This window comes from Urocampus carinirostris, chromosome 2 (genome assembly GCF_059441175.1).
Source record: "Urocampus carinirostris isolate Australia breed hairy pipefish chromosome 2, RoL_Ucar_1.0, whole genome shotgun sequence".
Classification (NCBI taxonomy): Eukaryota; Metazoa; Chordata; class Actinopteri; order Syngnathiformes; family Syngnathidae; genus Urocampus; species Urocampus carinirostris.
Genome location: NC_142350.1, coordinates 4,448,597 through 4,466,163, shown reverse-complemented (window position 1 = coordinate 4,466,163; position 17,567 = coordinate 4,448,597). Strand labels below are relative to the sequence as shown.

Sequence of the window (17,567 nt, the reverse complement as noted above, 5' to 3'; positions counted from 1 at the left end):
TGTGCTATACAAATAAACTTGCCTTGCCTTAAAATTCAAGCATTTTTAAGGATTTCAAGCTCCCAAACGCACTCTGTTTTGTGCTGAAATTCGAATATTTTACAGGCAAAACAACCACTATATATTAAAAAATATATTCACGTAAAATCAACAAAATCTTTTAGTAGTCTTTGGCATCCAGACAGCAAAAAACGTCCGAAGAGACTTAAAAAAAACAAAACAAAAATCACTATATATCCGTCTAAATGATTTCATTATTTTGTTGAAAAGCCAAAGCCAAAAACACACATAAATCAGTTTGAAAAAAAAAAAAAAAAACACAGAAAAAGAAATCCATCCTAATGGCGTCAATACTTGGTTGGAAAGACAAAGACGAAAAAAACATTTTCAGACTAAACCTCAGTCGTGGAAAAACTGTTTTAAAATGCAACGTCCTGTTTTGAAAGTGAAATGATACCCTGGCTTTAGGGAAAATACCCCGGTTTTGAATAATTCTAATTTTAGATGTTCTTTACTTGTTGATTCTAAAACAGTTGTTGCAGGGGAAGTATTTTATTTTCGTAATGTTAAATGCTTGTACATTATATTTTTTACTTTATTTACACTTTGACTTTATTTCCAAAATATTTTGCAAATGTAAAGGTATTTTAGAAGTGAATACTTATTATTAAAGGTAAACACTTTATATTTGTATATTTATTAGTTTTTATATTACAGTATATATTGCCAACTGGACTACAACCGTAATTTCGTTTTAGGGACACAACAATAATATAGGGGATTCTGATTGAAAGGACAACTTTCATAGGGCCAATTGTTGACCTTTGTAAACGAGTTAAACACAATAACAACTATTTAGAGTCCTCGTTAGCTCCGCTAAACATAATCCAATTTTAGACGACTATTTTAGGACTAAATTAGGTCTATACCGGCCCGGGAGGGGTAGGAGGGGGGTTATTGCGTAGATAATTAAAATTAAATATTGTTTAAATATATTAAAAGTAAACAAGAATGTAATCATATTTATAAAGTATAACTTTTACCTCGTGCCAGGTTAGCCCACCAGCTAGCAACTTTCTATGCCCCCCCTATTTGGTTCTGGACCCCCCCCCATAATCGCCTAAACAGCGTCTTCCCACCTACCCACGTGTCAGAACCATAAAAACCAAACAAAAAACAAAGCCAAAACCAGAGGGAAAATAAAAATAAAACAATGATGATTGTCTTTCGGCGAGGGGGGTTTACCGTCAGCATCCATCGCGCCGGAAAACGGACAAAGAAAGACAGGAACGTGACCGGAACCGGACCTGGATACGTACCGTTCTCAGGAAGGGCTCCGTTTGGTCCGGTGAGTCGTCCATTTGGACTTTGGGACCACCGGTGAGTTCGGTTGGGGTTCTTTTCTCTCTTTTTTTTTTCCTACCGGCGATGGTGACACTCGAGCGAACAAGAGCAGCGACTGGCTGGCAATGACGCGTTATCGATGACGTAATAAGCCACGCCTTGCATGTGATTGACAGTTCTTCCATTCCAATTAAAGTTGACGTGCAGAATATTGACCAATCAGCGCACAGGACCTCTTCGAGAGGGTGGGTTTTTTTTCGCTGCGGAAATGTAAAGCGGGATTTTTGTGTGCTGGATTCGTGTGCGTGTGTGTCAACGAAATTGTGAATATGCTTAATTGCCAGACATGGGGACTTGAGACTTAGTGACTTGGACTCGAGTCGACTCGAGTCGCTGTTTTTATGACTTGTGACTTGACTTGGACTTGGCAATCTAAGACTCGGGACTTGACTTGTGACTTGACTTGCCCAAGAAAAAAATACTTGGGACTTACTTGGGACTTGAAGGTGAAGACTTGAGACTTACTTGAGACTTGCACATGTGTGACTTGGTCCCATGTCTGTTAATTGCTGTTAAAATAGTCGAGAAAAATTGTTCGAACCTCACATTGTTTATTTGCTGTTAATAGTGTAAATAAAATTGTCCAAAACAAAAAATGTGTGTTTATTATTTAACCCTCCTGTTGTCTCATCTCATTAGCTACACCGCTTAACCTTATTAGGGTCGCTGGGGGGCTGGAGCCCATCCCAACCATCTCCTGGCAGTGGGCAGGGGACACCCTGAACTGGTTGCCAGCCAATCGCAGGGCAAACAGGGACAGACAACTCACTCCCTCATTCACACCTAGGGACAATTTGGACCGGCCAATTCACCTGAAATGTATGTTTTTGGAATGTGGGAGGAAACCGGAGTGCCCCGAGGAAACCCACGCAAGCACGGGGAGAACATACAAACTCTGCACAGGAAGTCTGGAGCTGGATTTGAACCCACTCAGGAGGTTCCCAAGACATGAACTGTGCCACACATGCGCTAACCACTGTGACGCCGTGCTGCCCCCCTCCTGTTGTCTTCGGGTCAAAATGACCAGACACTGTGTTTACCATTGTCCCATTTGTCCATGAATTTGGTCTCCTGTATTCCGATTTAAAAGGTGGTCCTCTCCATTACAAATATTTCCTCCACAGTACACAGCCACTGCTCCACGCAGGGGAAATCTTTTTGGTGCCATATTCTTGTTATTTTTTTTCTTCTAGCTGTGTATAAGTATTTACCCAGTTAATCATCCGTTTTCTGTAATATTTATTCTGTTAAATGGGCTAATGTTTTAGGAATCCCATGTCCCTTTACTTTCTTTAAAACAAACCAGTTTTCCCCATTAATCTTATACTCTTGGGCAAAGCCGAAATATATGCATGTTGTCAACGTCTACCTCTGCACATGTTCTCAGTATGGTTGTTGAACCTCGGAAAAACCTCTCCTAATTTTGGGGGTAATACAAAATCTGACTACATCCTTCCAGTTGAATTTCCTCAGAATCCGGGAGCTCGTGGATGTGAACTGTGTTTTACAAATGTGACACCACTCGTCTTCTGTTATATTTAAATCCATCTCCTTATCCCATTTTCTTTTATTACAGAGTGATACCTGCCCACTACATGCCATCAAAGATTTATACATATTGGAAATTGCTTTTAACATCAGAGACTGTATGAGAGTCAGATTGTGCCGACTGTGTTGTAAGCTGCAGAGACGTGGAGCCTGAAGGCAGAGTTGAGAAGGATATTAAATGTTTTTGAGATGAAGTGTTTGAGGAGTATGTTAGGAGTGACAAGATTGGATTGATTGAGAAATTAAATTGTGAGAGACAGAACTTGAGTAGTAGTCGAACTGATATAGCGTGTGGATAAGAGAGTACTAGGTTGGTTTGGACACATGGAGTGGATGGACGAGGAGTGAATGTTGAAGAGGATCTACAGAGCAGAAGTAAATGGAAGGAGACCAAGAGGAAGACAGCGATTGACGTGGATGGATAGTGTTATGAGTGCACTGCAGGAAAGAGGTCTGAACATAATGGAAGCGAGAGCTCTTGTTGGTGATAGGAATGAGTGGAGAGGTGTTGTGAAAGGATAGTGGGATGTTTGGACGCGATCTAAGGGATGGGCAGGGCACCTGTATGATGCGGCAGGGGTAAACCAGTGAAAGCTGTTGGGCCCTGCTGTTGAACAGAAGAGTATGTTGTGTCACCCTGACCCGAGTAACATGGCCGCTTTCTTGTGTCCCGTTTCATCTGGAGGGAGGAAAGCATGACCAACTTGGGTGACGAGGTGCTTAACTTGTTTGGGTGTTTGGGCATTTGGGCTGCCTACGGTCCAAAATTCTTTTGTGTGTGTGTTTTTTGCTACTTTTCCCCTTTTTTATTTTCTTTATTTTTGTATGTGTTTGTCTTGCTGTCGGTCACCCCTCTCGAGGGATAGGACCAGGGTGTGATAGACAGACAGACAGACAGACAGATAGGAAATTGCTTTAATTTGACAGTAGTCTTTTATTGAAGGTAACGAAAAAAGTCACTGTAACCCGAATTTCTTTTTCATTTCCACAAAACTTTGCAGCTTGCCGTTTTCGTCCATCATACATATTGCATGCCCATTATTGGAGCCCTTTATGAACCAGCTCATAATTCTTGCCTCCCTTTCCAAATTGTGTTTTCTCGCTATCTTATTCCATCTTCGAATTGTATTGTGAGTTATTTCTCGCAGCTGGTTACCTACATTTTTAAACATTTTTTTTTATATACTATTAAATTTTTGTACCTCAGTGTTTGCCGTCGCTAATTCCATTTTGCAACATAACTATCTTCACACCATTAAATTAAATCAGTGGTCTGGTTTAAATAATAAATGTAAATGTATTTTTCTAGGCCTGGCAAAGCCCCCCATATATTTGGGAAGCTGGAGAGTATTTATAATAAACCTAGATATCCACTTATCCCATTCAATGAATTGAGATCTGAGAACCAACACTGGAAGGGACTGGAAATAGTACAAGCACTTTGGCAAGAGACTAATCTTAACTACCTCTACCTCTAATCTTGAACTCATATATAATGATATTTTTAGCCACTTTATAAGATTTCTCTTAATTTCTTCGTTCAATTTTTTATAGTTTACATCAAATAACTTCGTTTATGGGTTTTACCTCTAAATATTATATTGATTTGCTCTTCCAATTAATACTGTATCTCTCTTTTAGTTCCTGGGATTAAACGTAATAAATTGGAAGAACCTGTGTTTTCATGACATTAATTTTATAGAGCTTCTAGCGAATGCCAAACGCCGCTCCCGCTTTTTCTTCCGCATTCTCCCGAGTGATGTTTTTGATTTCCAATACCTTAACTTGGCTTGCCTTAGTCGCGTTTCCAGCCTCGATAAACACAACAGGATAGAAGAAAGTAAATCATGGATAGACAGTAACTCCAAAATTCACAAAAGCGTCTGAACGAGTGGCTTGATTGGGAATGTTTTGACCGCCGACCAGCCACGAAGCGGAGTTGTAAATGTTATCCATCGTTTTCGTTCCTCAAGAAACCAAAGGATTATTATAAATAATGAATGTGGCATTGAACCTGAAAAAAACACCCCAAAACGTGTCCGTTTCTTCCGGTTTGTGTAGAAGAAAATGACAAAAGGAAATTCTTTCCGAGAGCTCTGGCTGGGATACAGTCGCTCTCCCAGGAGAACGAGACGCTGTCTCGAGAGGCAAACTCCTTCCTCTCCGCATAAAAAAAGGAGCCATCTTCAATTGGGTAAGTTTAGCTTCAGCTTGTCTTTGGCTAACACGATTACTTTAAACATATACTATCGCAGTTGTTAGATTTCTGTATTCACCTTTAGTTGTCCAGTATATTGTTGGCCATAAACATCGTAACCTTGCAGGTTTACCAGTATGCTATCTGTGTTTCAGTGGCGCATCAGGTAGCCAAACAGTAATATAGGATTGGACTTTTTTGTAAATTGTGGTCATTTGTTTTTTATCTTCTAACACCTTTTCTTTAGAGAGTTGGTCCACAGTGAAGACGCCATTGGTTTATTTTCTATCAATTTCCTTGATCAAATATATGATACAATTTGTTATTGTTTGTTATCATTGTAAGTTCCGGCTTTCTATGAATCAGTAAAGCAATATAACATGAGTTGAAATCGTCGTGATCTATTTAATGCAAAAATCGATTACATTCAACTCTAAAAGACTAAAGGTACAATGAAAGATTGCACAGTATAAAACATTGTAGTTTCAACCTGTATTAAACACTCAACGTATTGCACAGTTCTAGGATTTCACAGCATCGAGGTATGAAGTTGGGCTACAGCAGGGGTCGGGAACCTTTTTTGCTGAAAGAGCCGGAAAAAAAACAAATTTTAAAATCTAATCCTAGGAGAGCCATATGTATATTTTAATACCAAAAACAGCTGAATGGAAGAGGAAAATCAACGAGTTTATAGTATAATAAGACAGAATTTGTTTTGAACAACATTGTAAGTTAATAACAAAAACTAACAATTATTTATAATTATAACAATCAACTGGTCTGCAGGCTGAGGTTTTATTCATATCTGTCCATGTTTACTTGCCCTGGTGAGGTTCAGCTTCATGCAGGCGTTTAGGCTTCCATCTTTTAAACGTGATCGCAGGTTGGTTTTGATGTGTTTTAGGTGTGAGAACGACTGTTCGCATGCATCCGTAGATCCAAACATGGTCAATACAGCAAGTGCCTCCTGATGTAGAATACAGTGGAAGCTGAGGATGGGTCTGTTCTGCTGCTCACGAAGCAGCGCTACAAATCCTGTTTTTCCCCACCATGCACGGAGCACCATCGGTACACACAGAAATAAGTTTATCCATTGGTAGTTTCTTTTCATTTGCAAACTCCATGAAAGACTTGAATAAATCCTCTCCTCTCGTTGTCCTTTTTAGTGGCAAAACGGCAAGACTTTCCTCACGCAGCGAGTCACCGTCAACATAGCGTGCAATAATACTGAACTGGGATAAATGACTGACATCTGTTGATTCATTCAAAGCGAGGGAAAAAAACTCCGCTGCATTTATGTCATTCACTTGTTTTTATCTCCTCTCGATTCGACATCACAGCACAGTTCTTGCTGAAAGAGGCATATCTTTTATCCGTTTGATTATTTTATCTTTATCCTTAACGTCGTCAAAAAACTCGTTGGCCACATCAAGCATGAATGATTTGGCATAATCGCCATCTGTAAACGGCGTCCCGCTCCTCACAATTGCTAAAGAACCAGCAAAGCTAGCAGAGTTAAAATCACCTTGTTTGGCCCATACACAGAGCTGCTGCTGACTAGCCTGGACTGTGGAAAGTAGTTCTTGACAGGCCTTCTTTCTGTTGTCTCCCACTGGATATTTCGCTGAAAATGTGCCATGGCGTGTGTCGAAGTGTCTCTTTATATTTGACCGTTTCATCGAGGAAATTTTATCATTGCATATAAGACACACTGCATAACCTGCTCTCTTAATAAAGGCAAATTGCTCTGTCCATTCCTGCTGAAACGTACGGTAATCTTCATCTTTTTTCCTTTTCGTCATCTTCTTGATTAGAAGGGTTCACTCTGCATAAAAAAAGCTAACCAAAAACGAGGAAATATTACTTCTTTGCTTCAAAATGACTTATGCAGATTGTTGTAAATTATCCATTAAAATTAGACTTTCCGGGTAGCGGACTCTCCCGCTCACCGGAGAACAGAGGCGTGTTCAGGAGAGTGAGTGATTGCTATCGCGAGCTATCGCTAGCTTCTGAACGGCCAGTGATTATTGAGCGCTCGCGTGCCCGAGTAATCACGGGAGAAAGACCGCTTACTTTGATTTCCAACATGGCGTCGACAGTGCAGAAGATGGAGGATCTCACCCTGACGAGTGCTGTTGGCGATGTAATATATCGTCTTACATTGCCTGGTAATGTTTGTGAACAATGCAAGACAGGTATGACCCTTCCACTGCGTTTAGGATAACCTTAACTGTGTCAATATGCGAACTGTCGCTCATATCAGCCAACTCGCTCAAAGCAAGCTGTAGAACGAAATCCATTGTACTGTCGTCGGCCATTTTGGATTAGTAAGGCAATCACAGTGAGCGATTACAAAACGTTCAGCAGTGCGCGGCAAGCGATTATCAAGAGACTACATGTCTGATCACTCTCCTGAACACGCCTCAGATTGGCTCTTAGCTGCGTGCCTGAACAAAAAGTTGCAGGTGAAAATATATATAAATTACAATGTGTGAATTTATTTATTTTTTGACACGTTTTTTTCTGACTTTATTATTATTATTTATTTTGCTAAAGTAACATTATTAGTAAAATTTGTTTCGTTCAGAAATTTTCAGAGAGCCAGATGCCGTCATCAAAAGAGCCATATATGGCTCCCGAGCCATAGGTTCCCGACCCTGGGCTACAGGAAGAGATTAACTCTTGGAATAAGAGTTGAATATATTATTTAAAAGTTGCATACGTATTGCACAACTGTAAACTGCCCTTGGCAAAATCATCAATGATTTTATTAAGCATGAGACCTAAGTAGCATGTGTGACATGGCTACGTGCTATCCAAATAATCGGCTTTGTTGTAAAATTGTGTATAGCCCGAGTATTTACCATGCATTTCTAGGAGTTCCGTTAATTTAGGAAAAAAGTATCGGGTAAAGACCAATACATTATTATGTCATCTGCGAACAACACTATTTTATGTTCTTCTCTTCCTGACTACTCCTTTTATGTCTATTCATCTTGTCTGATGAATTGTGCTCACGGTTCAATGAATAGTGCGAAAAGGCTTTGAGGAAGTCTTGCCTTGTACCTCATTCCAAATTATTTTGTCCAGTTAGACTACCATTTATTTTAACTCTTGCATGTGGGTCCTGGAAAAGTATTTAATGCATATGACTGCTTCATCACTTAAACCAGATCTTCTTAGTTTCTTACAGAGAAATGTCCAGTTCACAACATCAAAAGCCTTTTCTGCATCTATACCTGTACTGACCAAAATTGCACGCTCATCTATGTTGAAAAGTTGGTTTTATTCACATTTCCAGGTAATCTTAAAAAAGAATAATAATACCACGATGGTATTCAGTCAAAATGACCTAACACTGTGATCCCCTAATAATAATTAAAAAAAACGCTTAATTTAGTGGCCTTTCCTAGACTGGCCCCAGCTGGAGACAAAATTAAATGCTGATTTAATCCACATTTACATCTAAACTGTACAAAAAAAGTTACCAGGATGGTTTGGGGGTCAAAATGACCCGCCACTTTTGTGTAGTATCCTTTTTCCAGTTAAAAACAAAACAAATCTAATGTATCATTAATGTTTCTGTCCATGCTCCAATTCATTCAAATAAACATTTTAAAATTGTTCATGATTTTTTTTTTTTTGCCCATCTTTCGAAAAAGTATTGTAAGTTTTTTATGCCATGTTTATCTTTTATTCTATTTTTTTATTAAATGCAAATTATGTTTTTATTGTTCACAATGTCATTCGGGGAAATTATTATTGTAAAGCGCCTTAAATTACTCTATTTTGGGCCATACTTTTAAAAAATACATTTTATATTACGATAGCAGTATCTAGAAACTATATTGTATTTTGGGGAATTTGAACTCTAATGTATTTTTCTAATATATTTTCTAATATATTTTTCATATGAAAAATAAATGATTCATGAAACTTTATAAATTATATTCCTATCTACTGCCTGAAATGATCTTGGATGGTAATAAAAAGGCCTTAGACAATCATAATGAGGATTAAATATTTATTTATAATGCTGCCAGTTTTAGAATTGTTTTTACGGCTTGAGTCCACAAGAGGGTAGTATTGTATCAGTAACAAAAACAGCACAAGAGGATTGTTTTTAAATACTGTATGACTATAACAATTTTCTCTTTTTGGGGGGAAAATATTTGTAAAGGAATGCATGCAATATTTTATTCTATAATCTAAGGAAATCGTTGTAAAAATAAACACATTAAAAGATAAATTAAAAAAAACGATTTTATTAATTAGTTATTGAAGAGAAAAACATGTGCAAATTCATTGAATAACAGTTAGTGTAAAATTATTTATGATTGTAAAATAAAAACCAAACTCCCGTGTGTTAATTCCTCTCAAAATGTTTATTTTAAAAAAAAAAAGATCCTGTGTGGAAAATCTTTGCAGAGTAAATCTGCACCGCTTATCCTCACTAGGGTCGTGGTGGTGCTGATCCCATCCCAGCCAACTTCGGCCAGGGGACACCTTGAACTGGTTGCCAGCAAGTTGGAGGGCACACAGGGACAGCCAGGGACAATTCGGATCGGCCACTTGACATGAATGTTTTTGGAATGTGGGAAGAAACAGGAGTACCCGGAGAATAATCCATGCAAGCATGGGGAGAACATGCAAACTCCGCACAGGAAGGCTGGTAGCGGGATGAACTCGGAACTCTGCTGCAGATGCACTAACCACTCAGCCGCCAAGCCGCTGCAGAGTAAACACTGTAATGAAATATTAATGCATAAGTATATAAAATTTTTTAAAAAAAAACTGGCGGCACGGCGACCAGTGGTTAGCATGTGTGCGGCACAGTTCTGAGGTCATGAGATTGAACCTCCTGTGTGGAGTTTTCATGTTCTCCCCTTCCTTGCGTAGGTTTTCCTCCGGGCACTCCGGTTTCCTCCCACATTCCAAAAACATGCATGTTAGGTCAATTGGCCGGTCTAAATTGTTCTTAGGCGTGAATGAGCGGGCGAATTGTCTGTCTCTGTGTGCCCTGCAACTGGCTGGCAACCTGTTCATGGTGTCCCCTGCCCACTGCCTGAAGATAGCTGGGATGAGCTCCCGTGACCCTACTGAGGATAAGCGGTGCAGATAATGGATGGATGGAAAAAACAAAACTCTTGTGGGCTAATCCTTTGCAAAGTAAATACTGGAAAAAAAAAACAGATACATACATTGATGTATTGGTAAAAATAAAGAATATATATTAAAAACTATGTGCTAATTTCTTGAAAATTAATAGCTAAAAAATGATCACAATAACAAATAAAAATGAAAAACACAAACTCCCATTCGCTACTTCCACTTGCAAAGTATTTTCTGTAAAAAAACAAAAATGTTTAAAAAGAAAAACACACCCAAATGGAACCAACAAAGCTCGATTCTTGTGCATTATCTCGTTTGTCAGTTAAATAACCCTGCAATGTAAAGTAGTGTTGACAGAATAAAGATAAAGCTTCTTCCTCTACCTCCAGCATCATCACTCTCTAGATCAGAAATAGAAGTGCCAAAGCTGGAGCACAAACTCTCACCTCCTAATTGTAGCCTGCATTGTAAAGCTAACAAGATCTTATTAGCGCGCGATCCCAAATCCTGCAGCTGGGAAATGAGTCAGAAGCTGAACAAGCTTCGTGTTGGCATCCACCTGTGAGGCAAGCCAACATTGCGGCAGAGGTGAAAAACTTTGCTGCTCGAATTTAAATGAGACTCGAACTTTTTGAGCTGCTGTCAGTTGATCTCAGCCTTGCAGGAGTCACCTACCTTTCAGGAGCCGCTGACTTTGCGTTCTGATTCACGTGAACAGACACTTTAAGAGTCATATATATTCTTTTAGCTGACTTGGCCTGTCACTTTAACACACATGCAAACGTTAGCTACCAGGTTTACTGTTGCGTTGCCGAGCAACTAGAGCCAAAGCGTCGTCTGAGGTGATTTATAATGTCTATAATTTCGCCTTTCTGCCTAAATCCTTTCTATTAAAAGTATTCTTTCACATATACATCCAACTAGAAAAGGGAAGCTTTCCGGTAAAGAGCACAGAATTGTAAATTCTTAAACAAATAATACTTACTATCCAGCAGTTCGAACCACTTCGATTTTGCCCTTTGAACCAAACATTGTGTATTGCACCGAGTGAGCAGCCGCCGCTGGATCTGAACTTAAACTGCACCTTCTGACCAAGGGGCGGAATTACAAGAAGCCATAACTTGGAAAAAAAAAACATTTTTTGTTCAGGTAATACACCGACTTGTTTTTAGCTGCACCTCTCGGGGATGATCCTTTCTGACCAATCAGTGGTCGGCAGGGACCATGTTTTGGAACCTCGACAGAGGTGGTAAATGTAAGTGTAAGTGGTCTGCATTTATATAGCGCTTTAAGAGTCACTGGAGACCTCCCGAAGCGGTTTACAATTTGCTTCACAGTTTCCCTTTTACACACACTAACCAACCAATAGCAGCGTGAGCCATGCAAGGCAACTACCTGCTTATCGTAGGCATTAGGGATTCATTGTCTTGCCCGACACTTTGACATATAAAGCGGAGGAGCCGGGAATAGAACCTGTGACCTAGTGATACCAAGACACGAAAAAAAGGTGGTACCAAGAATCAGGTACTTTGGAAAACCAAAAGAGGCGAGCTGGAACCATGTAGTTGAAATATGCCACAAGATGAGATTTTAAGGTTATGTTGGTAACATAAAATTCTGCATAAAATTACCCCCTATTATCGTTCTGATTTGATTGTCCTCTAAGTTCCTGCTAAGAGCCTTCGCTCAGAAAATTATGGTCTACTGGTGATTCCAAGAGCCAAGAAGAAATCCGCAGAGCATTCTCAATTTGGGCCCTGGTGCTGTGAAATGCTCTGCCCTGAGATATGATCTGAAACCTCAGTGGAAGGGTTTAAATCTGTGCTTAAGACACACTTATATTCTAAAGCTTGTGTGTGATGTTGCCTCATACTTCTTTCTTCTTGTCCTTGAGAGAGAAGGACAAACCTGTTTGCTGCACATTGCATACATTCGAAGCCATCGCACTGGGACCTAAAGTATGACGTCATCAAGAATGAAGGTCAGGAACTTACAGCTCGCGAGCCATATATTGCTCTTTTCACGGGTCCTATAGCTCGGATATAGAATAGAACCTGCACCATCGGTCAACGTATTGTTGTTATCAGAGCCATTTGACACACATGCAAAGCTGTTCAGTCCAGTATATTATATATATATATATATATATATATATATATATATATATATATATATGTAACAGCGGTGTACCTGTCCCACCAAAGATCCACATTCACGCTGGACTGGATGATGAGGTTTTTATTACAGTTTCTGCAGATGAAAAGAGTCACAACATTAGCTTCTCTGCTGGCTTTGATGTCTTTGATCTCGTTGGCAGCTGGCTCTGTAGACTGCCCAAAGCATATCAAAGAGCTTTCTCTTCAATTTACATAAAATATATTTTAAAATATTACAATACATTTTTACATCCATTTTAACAAGATACTTTTAACAAGAGATCGTATAGTGTTTTTTTTAACGTTTATAATGAATTCAACATATTTTTCTTTAGTCTGAATTTTAACCAACATCATCCTTTTTATATATATGAGAAATTAGAAATAATAACAATAATGAGTGTAAAAACGGATACAATTTACCTGCACATGAAATGAGTCACAACATTAACTTCTCTGCTGGCTTTGATCTCTTTGATCTCTATAAGGGGAATTAACATTTTAGCACAACAGATAACAAAACGAAAATAAATCCAAACAGCTTGACAACATCAATCACATTACTGTGCACGTTGAGAGATTTGTCAGCTGTAGTTATAATGTTTAAAATTAACTTCTTTTGTGGAGCACCAAAAGATGTGTCTTACCGTTGGCAGCTGGCTCTGTAGACTGCAAACAAAACCCCGCCTTTCGGTCACATGTCGAAAGCCAAAACAAACCCCACCCCATACCAGCAGGTGGCACTGCTGGACTCATCATTGCAGGGCACTTACCAAAAACTATACACATATTTCAGCAGGAATTTCAATAAAACAAGTTATTATTACACCCGTTACACACACATATATATCTATATATAGATCTATCTCTCTCTCTCTCTCTATCTCTCTATCTCTCTATCTATCTATCTATCTATCTATATATATATATCTCACAGATTTTTACCTATAGTCAATGTGTCACACCTACTGACCACGTTTTATCACTAAATAATCCTTTCTATGGAAGGTCATTAACAGTCTATATTCATTGTTAAGATACTTAATGATGGAGGGACACATAAACAATTTTAAACACCCTGAAGCTCTCGCAAAAGCGCCAAGAGCAACTTAATTGTGTGAGTGGTCGGAATGGGAGGGGTTATACACAGGACACGCGCATTCCTTTGCCTTCGCGGTATGCACTGAAGGTAAACCCGTTTGGTATCCTCGTTTGCAGTATTTTGTGACATTTTTACAAAAGAACTTTGCTTGCACCTTGTTATAAAAGTATTGTTTAATACAAAAATGATGGTCAACATGAGGAAATATTATTTGGGGGCAAGTACTTTTACTAAAAGTCATAAAACAAGTGATGATAATACAAATGCTTGTAAAGGCGGTGGTACAACGCCACGCCGCACGATGACGCCTTTTCCCTTGGTTGTGCCTTTCTAGGCGGTCGTGTGTCCTAAACAAGTTTTTTAAATATTCGTAACAACACATATGAAGTATGTGTTTTTTAAATTGTTGTTTTTAAAATTCATTCAATTATATTAAAACCATGTTTCAGTTATAACAAGATTGATAAACTTGCCTGTGTCCTACTTGCTGAATTCGTCGAACACATAACGTAACTTTCGGTAGTGTAGATTGTTTTTCGCAGGCTGTTGCTGAAAGTTTTATTTTAAGTTGTTATAAAATACAAAAAAGGAAAGAGTTCATATTATATATATATATATATATATATATATATATATATATATATATATAATCTCATGTCAGCTATTTATCAAAATTGATTCCAGTGTACGGATTTACAGGTTCCTCAATAACATTACGTCACTTTCGGTAGTGTATCACTTTGTTGGATTCCTCTGTCGTCACTGATGATTTTTAAAAAAAAAAATTTTTCCCAATCTGTATTATTATTTTTTTTTAATCCAGTGATTCACCTATACAACAATCACATTGCAATTATTTAGATTAACGAACGTCACTGCAATTATTGTTTCCCTTTTATTTGTTGTAACTAACATTTGTATTTTGTATGGAATTTGACACACATTTTTTTGAGTAGTTAGGATAAGGGGGTCAATGAAAAAGTAAAACTGAAAATATAACAGTGCAATATAGTACAGAATGATGAAAATAAAGGCGTCACTTCTGGTACTAACTACTAAGTTTATAATCGTTCCATTGGAAACAATATATATTGCTGTTTGACTGTTTCATCCAAACTGTGTCCGTAATGATGAAATGTTCGATACAGAATAGCATACCAAATATAATTAAAACAAAATAATGAAAATTAAAATCACGTGTATAAATCTACATACAAATAAACTTTCAACGTTGCCTGTTTTTTAGCAACTGTATGTATATATTACACCAAAAATAGCATCGTTTCGGTTTTTGAATAACACATCTTTCAAATTAGAGAAAGGAATATATTTTCGGTAAAATTTTACTCGGTACTGTTCAATGTCTTGGTCCGAACTAAAATATATACAGTAGATTACAAAAATATATACACCTGCTTTTTGGTGTACTCGCTGTTAGATGGCACATGATTGAACGTTAACTGTATACTTTTATTTCGTTCATTTGTTTATTTATATTTCTGTTAGTCGACACGTTGCACAAAAGTGCTTTTATACGTTTTCTAATAAAATAAAACACTTAAAATAGAGAATAAGAATGAGCAGGCCCCTAAAGCAATATGGGAATTTACAACAATATTTGCACTAAAGAACTTAAGTAGAACTGGCAAATGTTTTGATGCGAATTGATTGTTTTCAAATATTGGAGTGCCAATCTTTTGTAATTAAAAAAGATTTTATAGCGCATTCTATTTTTTACTTGCGACACACAGTACGTCTCCAGAATTTTAAAGAAAAACAGATTCGCCTTTCTAAAACCAGAAGTAGCAAAGTTTTACCATAACGCAAACGTTGAAATTGATTCATGCAAAAACGCTTAGTCTCGCTTCAAAATAAAGCACCCTTGGATTAAAATACTTGCCTCGAGTCAAGATTTTGCTGTTGTTAAATTTTGAAAATGCGGTCGATTTAAAAAAGTAATAAATTGATGGGCATTTTTAGGTGGGAGAAAAGAGGTGGTTCAGTACCAGGACGCACAGAAAAAAAGATGCCTTATAGATAGATAGATAGATACTTTGTTCATCCCCGAAGGGAAATTCACATTTCCAGCAGCATCCCTGAGCTGAGAACAATCGAGAACAATCGAAAATAACACGGGAGCTGCTGGAGTGGCTGCCATTCGTGACGGCGCCGGAAGAAACGATTCAATTTGAATCATGTACAAACAAACAAACAATTGAATCATGTACAAACAAACAAACAAACAAACAAAATATTTATGTTTCAATAAGTGGAGTGTTGATGAATACACGCGTAAAGTTTGTGTGCCCAATTCCGAGGTGTTATGGTAGCATATCGCCCTAATTGAGCAATGATTGATCAGTCAACAAATATTGCTGACCTCATTTGCTGAGCTTTGGCTGCAACAGGAATTATACCCGTTTTGTTGCAGTGAGAGCCCCTAAGTCTAATCACCGGGTATTAGGTTTGTAGATTTAAAAGGAAAAGACATTGCGATTTGTTTAATTCTCACACTATGCCACCTTGCACAACGTTGTAATTGAGCATTGTAGTTCGCCAATATTGTACAACGTGGTACCATTTGCTCAGTGTTGAATGCAACAGGACTTGATCCTGAATCACGGCAGTGACAGCGCTGCTAGGATTTCCAATGACAGAGAAAACAGCATTGCATTGCGGTTAAACCCGTATGTCGTCAGCAATACGGGTGAGACGCCCAAAGGGAACCTTCTCAAAGTGCCGCAGCATTGATTTGGACACCGATAATTTCCACTCGGCTGCCAAACCCCAACACGACTGGTGGGACCCGGCGGAAAGCTCGGTGCCCGCCTCCAGGCCTACGGGGGGGCGCCGATCAGGCACGCCGCATCCGGGCAAATGGCGCTGGGTCTTGTCGGGCCTCTGGAGGGGACATGGAGGTTTGAAATCAATGTGCTGTTAAGTGCTGTTACACCACCGGGGGAGTGGACCCCTCCCGATATTAAGAACGCATCAGTGATCTGGGACCGTGCCACAACCACTCCCCGTCCAAACAATGGTGACCCTCGTTAACTTGAGGCTCATCTCACGCCGAGCTCTCACTCCAGAGGAAGTCTGACCAGTTAAGATTGTTTTAATTGGAATCACGTTAAAGTGATTGTGTGTGATGATCCACCACTAGAGGTTGCTGTAGCGTAGAATGGAGCTGTAGCCTGTGCATTGGAAAAAAATACAATATGGTACCTTGAAGGATAAAACTCCAAAACCTACTTTCAGATTTTCTGAATTTAATGTGGTGGCAGGAAATGATTGCCACTGTTAATCCATGCAAGTGACAAAAACAAAAACACAAAAAACAAGTTAAATGCACCCTAAACAGTTGAAAGCCAAAAGCTAGAGTTGGTGAGAAATGGTGTAAGATGTTGGCAGCTAGCAGGAGAAGCTACTAAAAATGCTATTAAAAATTCTCAAGAGAAAACGTCATATACACGGAGCAGCTACCAAAAACACTTTCGCGAGCCATAACCTGCAGCCAACATAAGAAGCTGGTGAAAAAGAAAGAGAAAAATTTGTAAAAGAATGACAAGCACCAGATGCATGAATCACAGAACTCTGCAATTTTAGCTTGCATACACAGCTGTGGAAAGCTTAGAAAGGTGGCCAGTAAGAGTGGTTAGAAAAGGAAACAGTGGAAAAATAAATCACAGGACGCAACAACGTTAACCTGCACAAGCAGCTGAGTATGATGAGTGACACTGAAGGACGAAACAGGAGAAGCTAACTGTAGAAGCTAACAGTAGCGGCTGCCATGTGCTAACATGAGTGGCTAGAGAAGAAAACAGTGGATATGTGGAAGATTGAAGATTAGTGGAAGATGCCAGAATCCTGGAACGTGTGAACGATCACTAGCAGGCCATGCTGTGAATGTGAGTGACATTGAACGACAAAGCAGAAGCTACTGCAAAGCCATACATCGAGGCAAAATAGGTAACATGAGTGGCTAGAGAAGGAAACAGTGTAGGGAAAATGAAAGATGCCTGAATGATGGGACTTGGTGACCACAATGCCG

General features: G+C 38.8%; 1 protein-coding gene and 1 long non-coding RNA gene across 5 annotated transcripts in view; one reads left to right on the top strand and one right to left on the bottom strand.

Moving 5' to 3' along the window:
- Nucleotides 1-1,470, bottom strand: part of LOC148370719 (sodium bicarbonate cotransporter 3-like) — a 37,365-nt gene extending 35,895 nt beyond the window's left edge. For all 4 annotated transcript variants that reach the window (XM_088328446.1, XM_088328448.1, XM_088328450.1 and 1 more), the window contains exon 1: nucleotides 1,320-1,470. In XM_088328446.1, coding sequence (XP_088184572.1) covers nucleotides 1,320-1,361 — 42 coding nt within the window. In that variant the 5' untranslated portion in view covers nucleotides 1,362-1,470. The remainder of the gene's footprint in view (nucleotides 1-1,319) is intronic.
- Nucleotides 1,471-4,718: 3,248 nt separating this feature from the next.
- On the top strand, nucleotides 4,719-6,915 carry LOC148370718 (uncharacterized). Its single transcript, XR_015849707.1, has 3 exons — nucleotides 4,719-5,146; nucleotides 6,054-6,217; nucleotides 6,316-6,915. It is a non-coding gene; the product is annotated as an uncharacterized LOC148370718 (long non-coding RNA).
- The last annotated feature ends 10,652 nt before the right edge of the window (nucleotides 6,916-17,567 follow it).